Raw genomic sequence first — 18,604 nt, forward strand, 5'->3', positions numbered from 1 at the left:
CATAAAATTCTTTATACATACACATTAATATATGTGCAAATATAAACAAATGTGATAAAACCGGTAACCTATACTAAAACTAAACTTCAGCATCTTTGAATGACAAAAAAAATGTGAACGTGTAAATACAAAGTGATAAAACTACATGGCTCAATTCATAAAATATATCATAAAATCGTGAACGGCAAATTCTCTTAAGTACATTAAAACAGTTCCACCTCATCTTTAAATATATAAATGTACTTTGTGTTTGGAAAACAGCATTTTGTGCAATAATAATATATTAGAAAAAATAAAATACCAGATACCAAAATAAAAGACAAAAGCAATAGGCGCTGCATTAAAAATAGAAATAAAAAACCAAAACAAATACAAAAAGAACAACTAAAAGAAATTGTGACAGAAAAATAACGAGTGGAATCCGCCTTGCTATTCTTAGTCCTCGGGCATAATATATCGGACACCCGGCCATTGCGATATATAGTGCAGCCTTTGGCTTCCCAGCTAAATGTCCGGTTGCCACTCTTGTGCCATGCGGACGGCGTGTCACTCCCGACAAATGCGTATTGTGGTTCATCTTGTGTAATATAATTATGGCCGAGTGGTCGTTACGAAAGTATCAAAAATTGGATATAGTGACGGTATGTTTATCGCCCATAGCAGTTGAGCTAACTTAGTTCATTTAAACTTAGTGCTTAGTGTCTGCTAAGTCTACAGACACTATGCATGTTATGTAGTATTATGTAGATACAAGTTAGTTTGCACAATGCTCGTTTCGAAGCTGTCGAAAGGATATGCATGCCTATTGTTTTTTAATTTGCTTTAGATTTTCTTTCGTATTAGTATTGTGCAAGTTATTGGACAGAACAAACATGCTCATAAGTCGTTATAATGATCTCTATCTTCTAACTTAGGTTGGAAGCAGCTCAGGAAGCAGTGCTAGCAGGGCATCAACAGGACTCCTTAGGCGGGGGGCACTTGGGTCGAAAGGGAGCCCATCGCTTAGCTGATAGAATGGGTGGCCCGAAAAAAGAGGAAAACCCACCAGGTGGTGGTCCGACGTCATTGTTTATCCTAACCGAGGATAACCCAATTAGAAAATACACACGATTCATCATTGAATGGCCGCCCTTTGAGTACGCTGTGTTATTGACAATCATAGCCAACTGTGTTGTGTTGGCACTAGAAGAGCACTTGCCAGAAGGCGACAAGACAGTATTGGCTCAAAAATTGGTAAGAATATAAAAGCTTGTTTTTCAGTTCTGAACACATATGCATATTACTATATAATAATATAATTATAATAATATTATAAAGAAAGTAATAACATTTATGTTATGTACTGTCGACACTTTCTTCAGCCCACAAACTTATACTAATATTATGAACCAATTACTTTCGAGGGTTGCTTTTTATATTGTGCGACTAATATCGAAAAAAACGTTAGTTTGTCATTGTTTCTAACATATTCATTATAAAAATCAATAATTTTGCATGAGTTTCAATGCAATCCAACAAATTTTTTGGGAGTATATAAAAAGTGTGGGTTCTACGACAAAGACATTTACTTGACTGTCATTTATCCTCTCAATATCGAAGGTATGTTTGACGTGCTGATATCTAAGCATGCCTTAGTATTAATAATTGACTATTGATCTGTGGCAACACTGGAGATGGATAAGTACACGATAAATACTCGATTAGCTCAATCGATATTTCGGTATTTTGGTATCATTTAGTACTAAACTGATGACAGCAGCTGTTAAAAGCATCAGAAATTAAACTGAGTGCGTAACAAATACTACACACTTCCTCAACATGTTCACTTTTAGAAATATATATGTAGTTGACATCATCCTCCAAGAATACCCTCTTTGTAATGCATTTAAATTGCATCTAATTAGCAAATTAGCACAATTATCAAAAATCAAATCAGCCAAAACGTTATCAGAACGGCTGCGAACAGGTGTAAACCATCATTGTGCAGAGTTGCAACGGCTGTTCACACTTTCAAGCCACACGAATAGTTTAACTACTATTGAGATTTCTCAAACTGATTTGGATTTTTTGATCAGCCAGCCTACCCGAAGAGCTGATAGACAATTGCCGCGAAAGTACAAGCGTAAGAAAATGTAAAAACTATTTTTCCAAGTCCCTTAAAAAAAAAAAATAATTTGCCTGCGGAATAAATAGTTTTTAATTCATTACTTGCATATCCCGACGCGACGTTGTCCACGATTGATTAGGCCGGTAATATTCCTGCGCATAACGATCAATTTTTTCATTTAACAAAGTAACAATAAAATATACACAAATACATATTTATATATATATTAGCATGGGTTTTCGTATCAGTCGGTCCGAAAACATTCAATGGTTCCTTTTTCCCTTTTGTCCGTTTGATTAGCTGCAATTGGGGATTGTCTCACCAAATTAAGCAGCCTTGGTATAGCTCACTGCTTGTCATTAAGGTTATCCATTAAACTCTAGACAATCGCTCAGGGGTACCAACTGGAGGCTGCTGGCGTGACTTAATGTGACCTCGAGCTGACTTGCGTAATTATGCCAGTTGCGCTTGCCCTTCTTAATAAATAAAATCAAAAATATACATATATACTTTATGGGGTCTTAGCTGCGTTCTTTTGCCTGTAACAGGTTTAGGGCATAAAAACATTATTATAGAACTAAAGAAAAAACATTTTACTGTACTAAAAAAGTAAGCTTTCAGCCTAATCGCACCAATAAAGTTTAATTAAGTTTCTGAAATAAAATGTTAAAAAGCCGACGTTTTATAACAAAATACACACAAATGGCACATAAGATACAGATTCAAGCTGTTTAAAAATAAAATAATTGAAAATAAAATTTTGTTTATTTTTAAGTTAAATTCCTCATGCATCGAACGGACGGCGATTGAAATTGTTGTGCTGCTTCACGATAAGTTGAAAAACTCTCTGGTTTCGAAAATACTGTTCAGAAATTTGTATAATTCATAATTTTGACGAGCTTATTTCGTTTTTGGACTGCGATTAATAATAAATAGTATAACGAGAAAAAAGGGCTGTCTTCGGCACGCCGAAGATTTAATTCCCTGGCAAACCCAAAGCCGAGTATGGTTAACATATCTTGAAAAACAAAAAGTTTTTCATACAACATAATTTTATAACGATCGTTCCTATGGCAGCTATATGATATTGTGGTCCGATCCAGCTGGTTCTAACATATGAAGTCCGTGCAACAGATATAGAGATTTCTGCAAAGTTTCATGACGATAGAACTGAGAGACAAGTTCGCGTAGAAACAGACAGATGTGCATTGCTATATCGACTTGACTGTTGATACTGATCAAGAATATATATACTTACTTTATGGGGTCAGAGATGTCTCCTTCTATGGGTTTCACATTTCACGACAAAATTATAAAACCCTCTGCAAGGGTGTAAAAATGCTGAGACGCACAATATAAAAAGTAACCTTCGAATTAGTATTATGAAATTCTTATGACATTTTTTCAATTCTCTAGGAAAAAACGGAGGCCTATTTTTTATGCATTTTCTGTGTAGAAGCATCGCTCAAGATCCTTGCCTTAGGGCTTGTTCTGCATAAACACTCCTATCTCAGGAATATTTGGAACATCATGGATTTTTTCGTTGTAGTGACGGGGTAAATATGTACTTTATTTGTAAACCCAATTTTACACCTAAATATTTTGTTTTTTGGCAAATATGCCGCACATCCGCAATTTATTAAAATTATGGTTTCAAATGTAATTCTTTTGTTGCTCAATATTAATTTAAAGTAATACTGACCTGCATTTTATGAAACATGGATAGCAAGAGGATATCAATTCAAAACTTTTAACGATAGCGGTTATGTTGATTAACAGGTTTTCTTCAGTTAACATTTTTCAAATTTTTTTTTGTTATGCCCGTGTCACATTTACAAGCAACACAACAGATTCACAACTTAAGGTTAAGAAAAATACAAAGCTAATCATATATCTGTGAGGGATAAGGTTGGCTATTTGGTTGTTGTATTTAAGTCACTTATAAAATGCCATTTGAAGGCACGTTAATTTATTTGTAATTTACATATGTACATACCGACTTTTATATGGCAACTTCAATGCCGAACAGTGCCATGACGATATTCGCCGAGGCCAATATAGATGTTGACCTACGCATGTTGCGATCTTTTCGTGTGTTACGCCCGCTGAAGCTTGTATCCCGAATTCCAAGTAAGACAACCTAGCTGAAGACATCATATTTTAAATTAGGAGTCCCTAGGCCAGATAACTTATATGTCATTTACTTCAATAATTATATACAATATTTTAGAGTAATAGATAATATAGGAGCTAGCTCTATTAAACGCATATTAGTGCCTAGGAGCATTTTTAGATATTAGAAGCTCCAAAGCTTCATTGTACTTACTTAACATAAGTATATATAACTATACATATATATGTTTCAGCAATTTGTTGCTTAGATACAAATATGCTCAATATTATTTCTGTGTAAGTTACCTAAATGGTTCTAAGTAATTGATTCACATCTTCGAGAGGCCCTGATATTATGATACCCTTATACCCAATGCTATTTATGAAATATTTTTCAGATATTAAGTGAGTAATTTGTAATACTTCTCTTTTGGTCTTTATAAGCGAACTATTTGCAAAAATAAATGTTTTGCAAGTAACTGAAATTCTGTTTGTAGAAGAGAGTTCGGTGTAGCCTAATTAGCTGTAATTTTGCGCAGTACAATTTATTTTTAACACAAATGTGTATTTTTTAGTAGGAACGTTGAAAACTGTTTAATTGATAATTAATAAATATATTAACAGCTCGATTAACAGTACTTGCCATATTTCGCACTGTTCGTGACTTGTTTTCGAAACACAGGTTGTTGTAAATAAAATGTTTATTGTCAGAGGTAACATTGGCAGCTGGTGTTTTCAAATATGATGTGTGCTTGAACATAAAAAACAAAAGCCTTAAGAGTTTCGATATATAAGCTATAGCCTCTTTCGTATTTTGAAAACAAAAATCAGTAGGAACTTTCGAACGAACAAGGTTACAATTGTTGATATCTGATATTTAACATAATGAAACATTGGTTTATTCGTACGTTTATAGCTAGTTTTGTGAATCAAAACAATGAACTCAACCAGAGAAGTTAAATGTAATAATAACTTATTTGCTAATTAATTTAAATAATAACAAACTCATTATATAACGTAGTTCTTTGCATACTTTAATGCTCAATATGTTATAGTACGACTTTTTCATTTTCATTTGATGACATCGCAGACAAAAACTTTAGTGTTTTTCTGTCTAAACTGGAACATAAAAATAGAGACTATAATTATTTTTAACTAACTTGTTGGAAAATCTTTTATTAGTATATATTCTTAAAATTCATACGCAAAGTTTCGTGACTAAATCTTAATAATAACTATATCATTAGCTGAATGAAAACACACATCATGTACGTAGTACATATGTATATATCATATATTATATTACAAATAATTCTGTGTTTATTCAATTTTCTATTTAGGACGTAGACTACTAGTCTGTATTTTTTTTTTTAGGAGATTAACAAATATATTAACTCCGTAATGCACACCGCTACGATTATAAAAACAATCAAGTAAGAGTGCTCTTGTCGGGAGTGTCCGACTGGGAGATACCCTGAACCCAGCGTTTAGCCGTTTTTCTTGTCCGATCATAAATTTGTAAGACATATATATGAGAGCAAAACATGTGTAATTAACAAAGCCCAAAGCCCTTTTATAAGCTCTAAGATATTCTCAACAAGATTTCAATAATAAATAATCGATTTCATGGGAACGGGCCAAGTTTTCGATGATTTTAAATTAACTCGATCTGTGTGGGCAGAGTCAAGTCTCCAGCTCTAATCATTTCTGATGTACAGATTGACGGATGAACATGTTTGGATCGTTTGTTGATGTTCAGGTTATAAAAAGATATATCAGGCAGCAAACTAACAATTTTCCTAATATAAAATAATATAATATAAAAACATACAATTTAGCAAAAAACTAATCCCTTTTAATAATATAACTATTTATATGTTTTTTCTTTTAAATAAGTGGGCACTTATCAATTAAACAAAATTTAGAAATGTTACTAAAATTATTCGTTTTAGAATTTATTACCTCTTGCATAGATATTAAGCGAACGTTGCTTTCTCATCACAATTTCAAAAGAAGTAACTTCATCGTAAAATCGCTTTAAGTTTTTTCTAATACATACCTGTGATAACAAAACAACAAAGATGAAATACAAATTTTCTCAAGTGTATGTAATAGATGATAATAAGATGCTTATCTAATAGTTACATTCATGACACTGATTTAGATTTAGATTTAGAACAGCTGATTGTCAACTGGCGTGAAAGTAAACAAAGCCGTGAAAGCACAAAATGCCGAAAAAAAAGTGTAAACCAGTATTTACTATGTTTCAGTTGCAACTTTAACATTTTCAGCTCCTTTTCTATCTCCATCTTCTTAAACTTCTTTGTATGCAGTTTGAAAAGCAGAAACCAGGCAACGTTCTCCATATTGAAATCACAAACACAAGCTTGGCCGCGTAATTTTCTTCGAAGAGCACTAACTAATCCATACATTTCTACACATTTTAAATATAGGCAGCTGTGAGAGGCTGATCGACGAAATTCAAATCAAATTGAAATCGGTTTCAGGAATTAGAAACATGATACAACGCGTAATGTTGGCACACTGGCCTTATTTCAGTTGGATCGTTTTGTGTTTGTTTTGATTTAAGCAAAACAATTTTAAAACCTCTTTAGTGCATCAAATAAAAGTACAAGTGCGTTTCTTAATATAATCAAAGCCAAATCGTTCTAGATTATTTCATTTTTACTTAGAGCTGGATATTAAAATTCGTACACGAAAAAAAGTAATTTATGAACCTGGTGTTACAGTTAGAAAATATTAAATAATAGCAGATAATTTGCATTTTAGATACATTTGTGCATTTTTAGTGGGTATATATGTATATATATATATATATATATATATATCCCTATTACCTATTTCATATGGGAAGCATAAAGATAAATATGTACATATGTACATACTTTCACACTTTTATATAATAAATGCTGTGCTGGATTTCGGTTTTTTTGACCTTCTTGTACAGGTGCAGGGTTGCGCTTACATAGTAAATACATCTAAATAAACATTATAAAAATAAATTTGTTTGTCAGATTTCTACAAGGTGGCGCTCAACTAGTTTTAATCAAGTCATTAAAAATAAGTCATGTCTATAGGAAAATACTTGATGTACATTTAAATTAAGTTTTCAAATATTAAATAAAATTTATGACTGTAGTTGACAAATACATAATTAGACAAAGGTAAATAACCAAAAGTTATCGCTTGGTTATCCCTTTCCGTGTGCAAAATACATATATAAACTAATCGTGCGTTATAAGTCCCCTATATATTAAGTTCATTTATTTATTTTACATAATCTTTTTTTGTCAAGTATTAACTCTAATTTATTTTGAATTAATACTATTTACTTGCCATCTAGATGCTAAGTCTACAATTTTTTATGTTCATCAATTTTAGTAGCACAATTGAATGTCTTATTTTTTAATAATTTTGAATTAATTGTGACCCTTTAATTCATTGGATATTGCTAATGAAATGCTCGCTTTGATCGCTTAACGTCTGCAAACAGATTCATGACACAGTACCCACAAATGGGGCCCGAGGTAGACCTAAGAACACTTAGAGCCATTCGTGTGCTACGGCCCTTAAAATTAGTGTCTGGAATTCCTAGTGAGTAGTCATACATTTTATTTTCACTTAAAACAAACTTATATAATACGATACGGCTTAGCGTATGGTAATAGATCATTTAAAGCATAGAAACATTTTTAATTCTATATATATTGCATGGTTTTGAACTTATAAATGTTCTATGTATATACTTATATATACATGTGTACGTATTTGTGTTGATAAGAGAGAGCTTGTGAGATCTCATGACAATCTTTCCATATATACATATATATATACATGTGTATATTATATACATACATGCATATAACAAGAGAGAATACTTATGTTGACAAAAATTTGTTCATTTAAATTTTACTAATGCAAATTGTATTTTACAAATTATTCGCATGACCCACAATAACTTGCGATGGATCTCTACGATGTACAACATTTATCTTTCGCTGTATATAGGTTTACAAGTAGTTTTAAAATCTATAATCAAGGCGATGGCACCTTTACTGCAAATCGGACTCTTGGTGTTGTTTGCAATCGTAATATTTGCAATCATTGGACTCGAGTTTTATTCGGGCGCACTGCATAAGACTTGTTATAGCTTAGAAGATCCAAGTATACAAAATATGTTATATATATTTTAAGTCAAGAGTTTAAATATCTTGTTTTCCTCTATGATCGTCTGCTTGGTCAGACAAACTAGTGAAAGAAGGGGAATCGGAGACACCCTGCAACACTGATAATAGCACAGAGAAGGCGGGAGGATCCTTTGTATGCAATAGTACGACGAGCATGTGTCTGGAAAAGTGGGATGGACCAAATTCAGGCATAACAAGCTTTGATAATATTGGGTTTGCCATGCTGACCGTATTCCAATGCATCACAATGGAGGGCTGGACGTCAATACTATATTGGGTAAATACAATGAGTACAGATTTTACATAAGATCTTTAAAATGTTTGGTTTATGCAAATAAAAACAAATAGCCATTTATTAAGTTGACAAAGCCTACTTTAAAACTAATTGAAGAAAAGCCAAGTTTGACCTGTTATCTGAGAATGACTCTATTTGTATTTATTTGTTTACGCTGATGAAAAATAGATGAAGAAAAATCATAAAACATGCCATAACCGTATTTATTATCTTTTTACAGACCAACGACGCATTAGGTTCAACATTTAATTGGATATATTTCGTGCCTCTTATAGTTATAGGCTCATTTTTTATGCTCAACTTAGTTCTTGGTGTTTTAAGTGGGTAAGTTGGCCCTAAAACTTTAATTTGGTTCCACACAATTCTCCGTCACAGTTTTATTTATATTTTGTATTATCTTTTCGAATGATCTATAGCATTCCAAGAAGAGATGTGTATGTGAAAAGATCATTTCAGAAATCACGTCGCTTTTCACATCAGTGAAACAGCCATTCAAATAAAGCTTTAACGCTTATGCAGTATCTGCATCTGTAATGAGAAACTTTTAAGCTAAACGCTTCCTGTATTGATGATTTTGAATTTAAAAACACTTTAAAATATTCAATTTAACAAGTTTTATTCAATGCATATTGAATATCAAAGCTTCGTGTGCATATTTACAAAATATATTATAGATGTGTACATACATAGCACAGGTTTGTAAAATCTACATATGCTCCAATATTCATTCTTTGATAGGCATAAAATATATGTACACTCGAGTCCATAGAATACATGTTGTACATTAAAAAATATAAAAAAAAAAAATTTGCATATTATTTAATATGCTCAAACACTTGTTAAATAATTTCAGTCTCAATGCTGAATAAGAAATCGTATAATATACGGCTAACTGATAAATAATGAAATTTTTATTTTTGTACATAATTTGTTTTGGCTTATGTTTTATTAAAATGTATTTTTGGAAATTCAGAGAGTTTTCAAACGAGAGAAACCGCGTCGAGCGTCGCATGGAATTTCAGAAATGCCGCTTTCGTGCCATGTTTCAAACAGCAATGGTCTCATATCTTGATTGGATTACACAAGCAGGTTTTTAAAATATGAACATACCAAATGAAACTTAGCAAACTGCCATAATATTCGTATAATCACAAATTGGCTAAACCGTCATATCCTTAGAGTACTCGAATCTTGAAAAGAGATTTGCCCAACCTGTACTTCCTTCTACTTAGAAATATTACTAATCCCGCAACGTATATATTTATATACGGACACAAATAAACTAATTTAAAAAAAAAAATAAAACTAGGAAAATACAATTACAAATACAATGTTTTAATTGAATTGCATACTATATACGAACGTGTTTAAATTCATATTAGTTACATATGATATTATTAATAAAACGCAAACAATTCCAAATCCTCGGCAACTAACAATTTTGCTCTTGACTAATAGTTTATATAACAATTTATTAAATGCTGCTAATTGAATCAATGCAATAAAACTGTTACTATACTTATCTACGAAATGCTGTTTGGCCCCACCACCTAAACCCCATATACATATAACATATAACAAATGTTCTGGTAGCAACCCAGTTCGAACATGCTACTTAATTATTTCTATGCAGTATGCTATACCACTACAAAATTAGCTACTTAATATGTTAATCCTCAATTAACTACATATATAGTTTATTCCCAACTACCATACTTATTCTACAAACATACAAGGTACTTCCACACCAGTTTGTTATGCCTTTGCAATTTTTGTTATCGTGTACTAGTACTATCAAACTATCAAAATTAATATGTTCCATTATTTAATAATATCAACGAACTGCTGTTGTGTTATGATTATAGAACGATTCAGTTCATCAAAAGTTTTTACAAATTTTTACCAATAACAAGTTCACTAAACTTTTTGATAAAGTTTTGAAGCTAGTTGATATAAACAACATTAAACCTAAAACTAACTGTACATCATGCTGTAGTCTTGCAACTCAGAAGGATCCCTATATTTTCCAAAAACGGAAAACTTTCGTTAACTTAGCGCAATGCTGGTATTTCGGATATGTATACATACAAACATATGTATGCGGTTAATATGTATGCATGTATGGATATATATATAATCGCTGGATCCAGCCACTGTGGCATTTACATAACATTTACTCAACTAACTAACTGCAATTCCAATTGAGTAAATATTGCAGACTTATTTTAAAATGTAAAGTGTTATGCACAGTATGCAACCAATACTTACTCATTTTTCAAATACAAATCCTCTTTGAATTTTTATTTTTATTTCTTTTTGCTTTTATTTCTTTTTTTCATGTATAAATAACTTTTCAACATTTCAACATGTACTCATGTATACATAACTTATAAAATACTTATAAATAATTATATGTTCATTTTAAAACCCCATACACATACATATATAAATATCTTTAAAAGGTAACAAACTGAAAATTGTATTATGTAATGCAATACATACATATTTGTTCATTTGATCGTTCCTGTTTTTAGTTTATCATATTCTATTTGATTATTTTTTGTAGTGAATTCGCAAAAGAACGAGAAAAAGTAGAAAATAGACAAGAATTTCTTAAACTTAGAAGGCAGCAGCAACTAGAAAGAGAGTTAAACGGCTATGTTGAATGGATTTGTAAAGCTGGTATAGTATTTACCCCTTTCTTTTGTATCTTTATAAACATATTTAAAACCTATTTCATCGTGCTTTAACCTACAAAATTGCATATATACATTCATAAGTTTATAATTACAATACCTTTAAATTCACAATTTAAAAAAAAAATAAACATAATCTCACCAGAGTGCTCGATCAGAAGATGCCCCATTCATAAATGTTTTCTATGATTATTGTCCGATTCACATAATATTTTATCTGATGATAATAATGTATGAATAAATAGTGAATGCCAAAAATGACTTTAGCACTACCTATATTCAATATAAAGAACCTTCATGCCACATTGAATAAAGTACGTATCTTCGAGCATCAGAAAGAAGCTCGAATGTTTTGTACGACCCCTCAACCCTAAGTACAGGTTATTTCTTAGTCGAACTTTTGAATTCAGTATTATATGTATATATATTCTTGATCAGAGCATCAACGTTTGTCAACCCTTAATTCGGATATTATAGAAGAAAAGGCCTTCCGATTTGAAACATATATTCTCGTAAACGTAAGAATATTTGTTTGTGCTAATTTGTTTGCGATAAATTATTGTATATCTAAAAATGTCGATTTAAAAACAAGCTTTTGAAGTCTCCAAGTAGTGTGCATAGATGACAATTTGGATACCAGTTCCCGTTCCGCCCTGCATTGGAAAGTCGCCGAAAGTTTCATAGAGATCAATTTGTAAATATACCATCGTAAATATCTGCGTTTGAATGTGTTTTTTTTTCTTGATGTATACTTAGAGGAAAGTGTGAATGAGTATCAATGAGTGTAATGATGGCTCTGAACTGAGTACGGTGTATCTTCTAGTCGGGCACCTTCGCCTTGAGCACTCTCTTATTTTATTAACTAACATGTTTAATATATATCGCAATGCACCACAAGTGGCTTTTTGCTAGTTCTCCTATTACACACAATTTATTCTCAAATGTAACACACGGACACCTCACAAATATTCTTCATATCCATTCATTACACAAGTACGCTTTTACTAAAATAAAGGAAATACAAAATATACTCAATCAAAATAAATACATATTTACATATTTGTTAATCCTAATACTGCTTGTCATAAAATTAAATGATTTGAAAATCCTTTATGAGCATGCTATGAACGTATTATAATCCGTCTCTCGTTATGATATCCTTTCAGAGGAGGTTATATTAGCCGAAGAGCGAACAACTGAAGAGGAGAAAATGCACATAATGGAAGGTTTGCTAATATTTAAGCTCTAATATGCGATATTTGCCTAATAATTTTGTATTCTAGCTCGTAGGCGAAATGCAGCCAAACGGAAAAAGCTGAAAAGTTTAGGAAAGTCAAAATCAACCGACACTGAAGAGGAAGAAGCTGAGGAGGACTATGGCGATGACGGTAAGCATTTAATTTCTTATTACTATAAGTGCCGGAAACTATTTTGATACGGTGAACGAAAAGACTCTTAAAACTTCTTAAACATTACGTTACAATCAGTATTTCAAGTGAAATCTTATCTATTTAAAACTCAGGTTGAAAAGAATGCATTCTTTTTGAGTTGGTCTCAAATTGCAAAGATTTGGTTAATACTCGCACAAAAAAGAATTAAGAGCTATTCTTCTAAAAAAAAGTACTTGTACCTTTGACGAGATTGCCCGCGTACCTTCCGTGCCCAGCTTCAAATTACCGTAATGTGCATTATTATCTATGAGATTCCCGAAAGTATATCCCTAATTAAATAGTTATGTTAGGTCGGTTTATACATAAAAATGGCATGTCATATCCTGAAAAAAATGCGTATATACAGGGAAAAACAGAGATCACTTCCAATCAAGTTCTGACTCATTGTCAATTCTTTTATCGGTCGCCGAGTACAATGCGATGGGTTGAAGTTTGATGAAACAAATTTTAGCGCAGATCACAGCTCAGTCAGATATTCTTCAACGTGTTGGCAGCCTATGTATATGCAACCCAATTGACTTTCAATGGAATGCGAACGGCCTATGCTCGAATATACATTTTGTCGCAAGCCAAAGAGCTTGGAGTTGTATAGCTATACTCAGGAGAATAGACTTAACCCTTGTTGAACAATAAGCCATAACAGTACAATGGTTGTCAAAATTGTATGTCTGCTTCGGGAACTATCACTGGCAGCAGTCTAAATACTGCCAAGGAACAATGTTGCTGACACAGAATATCACCACATCTTCCACAAGGCTTCCAAAAGGCCAACAGCGAGGAAGGTCCAAACACGAAGTTTTAGGCTGCTTCTGGTGTGAGGATAGCCAAGAGAAGGTCCAGCAAAATTCACTAGGATCTTTTCTCCATTTACCTTTAGTCTTCTTTGTCGATTGAGCTCATAAAAGGAATAAAAGAAAATAACTTGTCTTGTCGACCGCCGCCTGAAATAAGCACACTTATTAAAATCAAGAAGGATTCAGTGGGTTCAGCATGTATTTATATATAAACATATATATAAGTTTAAAAAATGGTTTTGATTGCTCCCCAAAGAATAATTTTTGTTTCTTTGGATCTGTTTATTTGTTTAATTTAAGGTTTAAGGTCTTTATCCTTCTTTAAAAGTATGGTATACAATGCATTGTATGGTTGGTGTCGATAGTCTTGATCTGCGATTCCAATGGTATGAGTTTCATTTTAATTATCGCGTCTCTACCTCTTTTAGTCCCTGAGATTGATAAACAGGTTTGGAGAAGCGTCGTTCTGCGTGTCTTATAAATTTAAAAAAATCATTACACACCTCTTACCCATATTTTGTAGAAGAGGGTTTAAAATAGTCAAGTCTAACGACGGGTAATGTTGTCGCCATACGAACCCACACATATTTGAAGAAGTTTTTAATAATATTATTATTCGCACACTTGACTAACTAACATATTATATTTATGTAATATATGTTGTCAGGGTAAAAAGTCTGTTCAGGAAATTTTACATAAACGTTGAAGCTGTGTGTGAGGGAAGCACAAACGAATAATGGATGGGTAGCTTACCGCTTTTATCTGTCAGATGACTTTGTAATCAATATAACAATTGTTGTTCGTCAATTAGGAACCAAATTTCAAGAACGTTTTTCGCTTTTTTTTGGTACTTGATTTATTGATTTTTGCAATAACATTCATAATAAATATTAATTATTTATGTTATTATATAGATTTATTAAAATATTACTAAGATAAAATTGTCACGACTTTGATTTAAGAATGTCAAGTTCCATATATGCAGATAGTTCTTGCTTTGGAAACAGGCATTTATTACAAAAATTCCTGAACCAATTATTTAAAATAGGCATTTAACGTTAGTTAATTAATTGTATTAAGATGTTTTTAAGATATATTTGTTTTTAAATCCAATTAATTACATTATTCTTTTTATTGGATTTTTGTGAAATTTAACAAAACGAAATTCTATATCTTACATTGAAAATATTCAAAATGTGTAAGTAAACCATAATTTGACCAATTATTTGATTTACTATACAACCATTTTTCACAATATCGTGCTGCATACGTACAATTCAGTAGCAACATAAATTTATACAGTTTTTTTAATGTATCAGTATCAGTATTAACATACATATAATAAAATCATGTCGGAGATGTTGTTTATCGAACATCACGGAAAATTGCGTACCCTATTTCAATTTCACCTATGCTAGGCTCATAGTTTTTAATGAATAATTCATGTAGCCCAACAAGCTATAATTCAATTTAAATGGAATTTACAAAATGCACTTGTTTATGAATTTTCATTGATATCAATCATACTTAGGTTGCCTTCATAATGTAAGACTAAATGTCACTCATTCCAGTGATGAGTACGCTATATAACAAAATGATTTTTTTAAGGTTTTTTTTTTATCACTTTACTTTTTTGGTTCATTTGGATTCACTCTAAATACGTCAATATTTTTATTTGGTGCATTTTTTATATTTTTTTTTTAACTTTTTGTGCTGTGAATTCTTTTTCCTATTTCGATGAAATGTCAACCAATTTAAATTACTAAAAAAAAAATAATTAAAAGTTAGTCTCATACATTGTGTACTTCCAAACATTGGGCGAGAAGTTTTTACATTTATTATTATACATTTTTTTCTGTGTCTTACAGTTTCTAAGAACATTTTGTCTTCCAACAGGGAAAGTAGATTTAAATTCAGGATTTCGTTTAACAACTAAATCATAAGGATACTTAGAGCAACAAATTATTGTTCGAGACGATCAAGTTATAGGAATTTGGAAAAACTTATCCAAAACTCTTTTTTCTTTTTAATTTACAATTTTATTGTTCAATGCTTAGCCATGTCGTATCGGGAACTAACTTCGCTACTGTGAAAAATAAGCTCCCTTTTTCTTAGCGCCGACGTGAAAAACGGGGATTCGCGGTCCAAATCCCGCAAAAATTTGTCATTTTTATGTTCGTTTATTTAATTTGTTGAATGAAAGAAAGAGTGCTATAGTCGAGTGTCCTGCTAGAATCATTTAAGCTTCCTTTAAAATTAAACACACACGAATGCCGTGTCTTCTTACTTCTTCTTCCTACTTAATGTGTACTTAGTCGTACACTGTGAGAAATGCATGCTTATACTCGGTGTTTATATTCCGATCTTTGCGCAATTTTCATGGCTTGATATATAAAAGTGTGTATATACCAAATCGCAAATGCTCTAACTTTAAAAACGAGTGGGAGACGTAACTTAAAAATGAATATTTTTAATATATATTCATATACCATCCGAGAACGTACATTAAAAGTTTTGTGACCTAAGCTTTTATACGAATGGGACGATATATCGAAAATATTATCCTTGTTCTGCGCAAAGGTGAATATATTTCATTCAATTGTTGAAGTTGCCAGCTTTTGTAGTTTCTGAGAATTGCGAGTTCACACAGACGAACAGATATGCTTCTTTCAGCCTGTTACATACACAAAGCCATTTCACCCTTTTAACCAATTTTGAACTGTAGCCAGGCGAAATCAATCTAAAGTTTTTTAATAGCTCCTGAAGCTATGGTTTTCACAGACAATACTAAATCAATAGCAAGTATGTAGAAATTCTATACTCGAGGCTTACGACGTACACCAAGTCGTTTCAGTGTTATTAAATTTGTGACACATTGTCATCTCTTAAATATAGTATTAAAACCCAACATTTCATGTATGTATGTGTGTATATACTCGTAGATATCTATGTTTGTAGTTGCATCTTGTTAAGCGTAGAGATATCGAATAAAGCTAACAACTACCACGATTATATCACAAAGTACTCATATGCAGGACACATCAAATTTATCTGGCAATATTAAAAACACTCCTCCCTAAGGTTATTAAGAAATCGATTCATTAAATGTTACTAATCTTCTATTTTTACTTTTGACAGGTTATCTAAAAACTCGTTCAAAACCCCAAGGCAGCTGTACAGGGTTCTGGCGGGCCGAAAAAAGATTTCGATTCTGGATACGACACACAGTAAAGACGCAGTGGTTCTATTGGTTCGTAATAGTTCTGGTCTTTCTGAATACCGTCTGCGTAGCTGTCGAACACTATGGCCAGCCAACATTTCTAACGGAATTTCTGTGTAAGTTATTTCTTAATATCGGTCTCGAGCTTGTGCAGAAGATGTGGAGAGCAGATTGTCTGGTAGCTAATACTAATACTAATTTCGTTACAGACTACGCTGAATTTATATTCCTGGGCCTATTCATGTCGGAAATGTTTATAAAGATGTATGCGCTGGGCCCTCGCATTTACTTCGAGTCGTCGTTTAACCGTTTTGATTGTGTCGTCATTAGTGGTTCGATATTCGAGGTGATCTGGTCCGAAGTTAAGGGTGGCTCCTTCGGCTTATCTGTGTTGCGTGCGCTACGGCTGCTGCGCATCTTCAAAGTGACCAAATATTGGTCATCACTTCGTAACTTAGTAATTTCATTGCTTAATTCAATGAGATCTATTATCTCGTTGCTCTTCTTGCTCTTCTTGTTCATACTGATATTTGCACTGCTTGGCATGCAATTATTCGGTGGGCAATTCAATTTGCCAGGAGGCACACCCGAAACAAATTTTAACACATTTCCCATAGCACTTCTAACCGTGTTTCAAATCCTTACCGGCGAAGATTGGAATGAAGTTATGTATCAGGGTATTATATCGCAAGGCGGTGCAAAGAAAGGAATGATTTACTCTATGTAAGTTTAAATAAATATTTATATATATATATTTTTTATTAATATTATATAATATATTTAATTATATGAGTATGTTGTATAAGCTATAAGATATTATCATAGATAAGACCTAGTAAAAACAATTTCGTCGGGTGCAACCGACTACGCAATACTCGATCTGGGTTGGTGGCTCAAAGACTTAACCGCAATGCAGTCATTTTCTACGGGTGCCTTTAGAAAATTGCGATTTTTGCAATGTGTGGCGACGGATACTAATGTGGCCACAATATTTTTGCATCGATCTGCCAAATAAGGGATTCCAGCCCTAAAACTGTTGGAGTATAGATTTTCGCAGTTTAGCCTTTGTTTAACGCAGAGTATATTTTCAAAGTAACAAGTTTCTATTATTTATGTGTGAAAAAATCTGGGCATATACACCGTCAGTAGACCAGACAAACATTGCACAAAGCCAATCCACTTTCTCACTTCATGAACCGAGTATACAAATTTGATGTCATATTCTAGAGAAATACATGTATGCTTAATATCCTGCTAGGTGACAAGAAGTATATTCGATCTCGTGAATTTTTTGTTATTTGTTTTTATTTTTTAGTTATTGAGAATTTTGCTTGATTTGCTTTTAATTTTGTTTTACTTATTTCGATATTATAATTTCATAATAAACGCTGAAGTAGGCTCTGGGAAAGTAGATGGAATTCATTGAACGTCGAACCATTAATGTGTGCAATCGACTTTAATAATCCGAAACGTTGGATTTTTGGTTTCACAATATAAGTGAGAGATAGGACTTTATGGCTTGAAGAATTTAGTTTAATTTAATTCTGAAATTTAGCAAGCCAAGTCCATTCTCTTTTTCTCAGTCGCCAATTATCCAAAAAAAAAAGTCTCGGCCTACTCATCCGTACCTTAATAACGTAAGTGTATACATTTAGAAATGCTAAAACACTTTACACATACCTGCTTAACTATTTATATTCATAATTTTTTGCAGAAATCAA

The 18,604-nt window shown here is 32.3% G+C and overlaps 1 protein-coding gene across 20 annotated transcripts in view; it reads left to right on the forward strand.

Moving 5' to 3' along the window:
* Positions 1-352: 352 nt before the first annotated feature.
* Positions 353-18,604, forward strand: part of LOC115765434 (voltage-dependent calcium channel type A subunit alpha-1) — a 91,692-nt gene continuing 73,440 nt past the window's right edge. For 18 of the 20 annotated variants that reach the window (XM_030708983.1, XM_030708980.1, XM_030708991.1 and 15 more), the window contains exons 1-12: positions 353-641; positions 915-1,233; positions 3,524-3,663; positions 7,734-7,834; positions 8,249-8,404; positions 8,484-8,704; positions 8,943-9,046; positions 11,289-11,404; positions 12,585-12,644; positions 12,702-12,806; positions 16,802-16,999; positions 17,093-17,606. In XM_030708983.1, coding sequence (XP_030564843.1) covers positions 1,015-1,233; positions 3,524-3,663; positions 7,734-7,834; positions 8,249-8,404; positions 8,484-8,704; positions 8,943-9,046; positions 11,289-11,404; positions 12,585-12,644; positions 12,702-12,806; positions 16,802-16,999; positions 17,093-17,606 — 1,934 coding nt within the window. In that variant the 5' untranslated portion in view covers positions 353-641; positions 915-1,014. Of the gene's footprint in view, positions 642-914; positions 1,234-3,523; positions 3,664-7,733; positions 7,835-8,248; positions 8,405-8,483; positions 8,705-8,942; positions 9,047-9,695; positions 9,812-11,288; positions 11,405-12,584; positions 12,645-12,701; positions 12,807-16,801; positions 17,000-17,092; positions 17,607-18,604 lie in introns of those variants that run through there. The other 2 variants (XM_030709001.1, XM_030708999.1) reach the window with 2 other exon arrangements.

The sequence above is a fragment of the Drosophila novamexicana genome, unplaced genomic scaffold (assembly GCF_003285875.2).
Source record: "Drosophila novamexicana strain 15010-1031.04,08,12 unplaced genomic scaffold, DnovRS2.1 tig00000960-arrow-arrow-pilon, whole genome shotgun sequence".
Taxonomy (NCBI): domain Eukaryota; kingdom Metazoa; phylum Arthropoda; class Insecta; order Diptera; family Drosophilidae; genus Drosophila; species Drosophila novamexicana.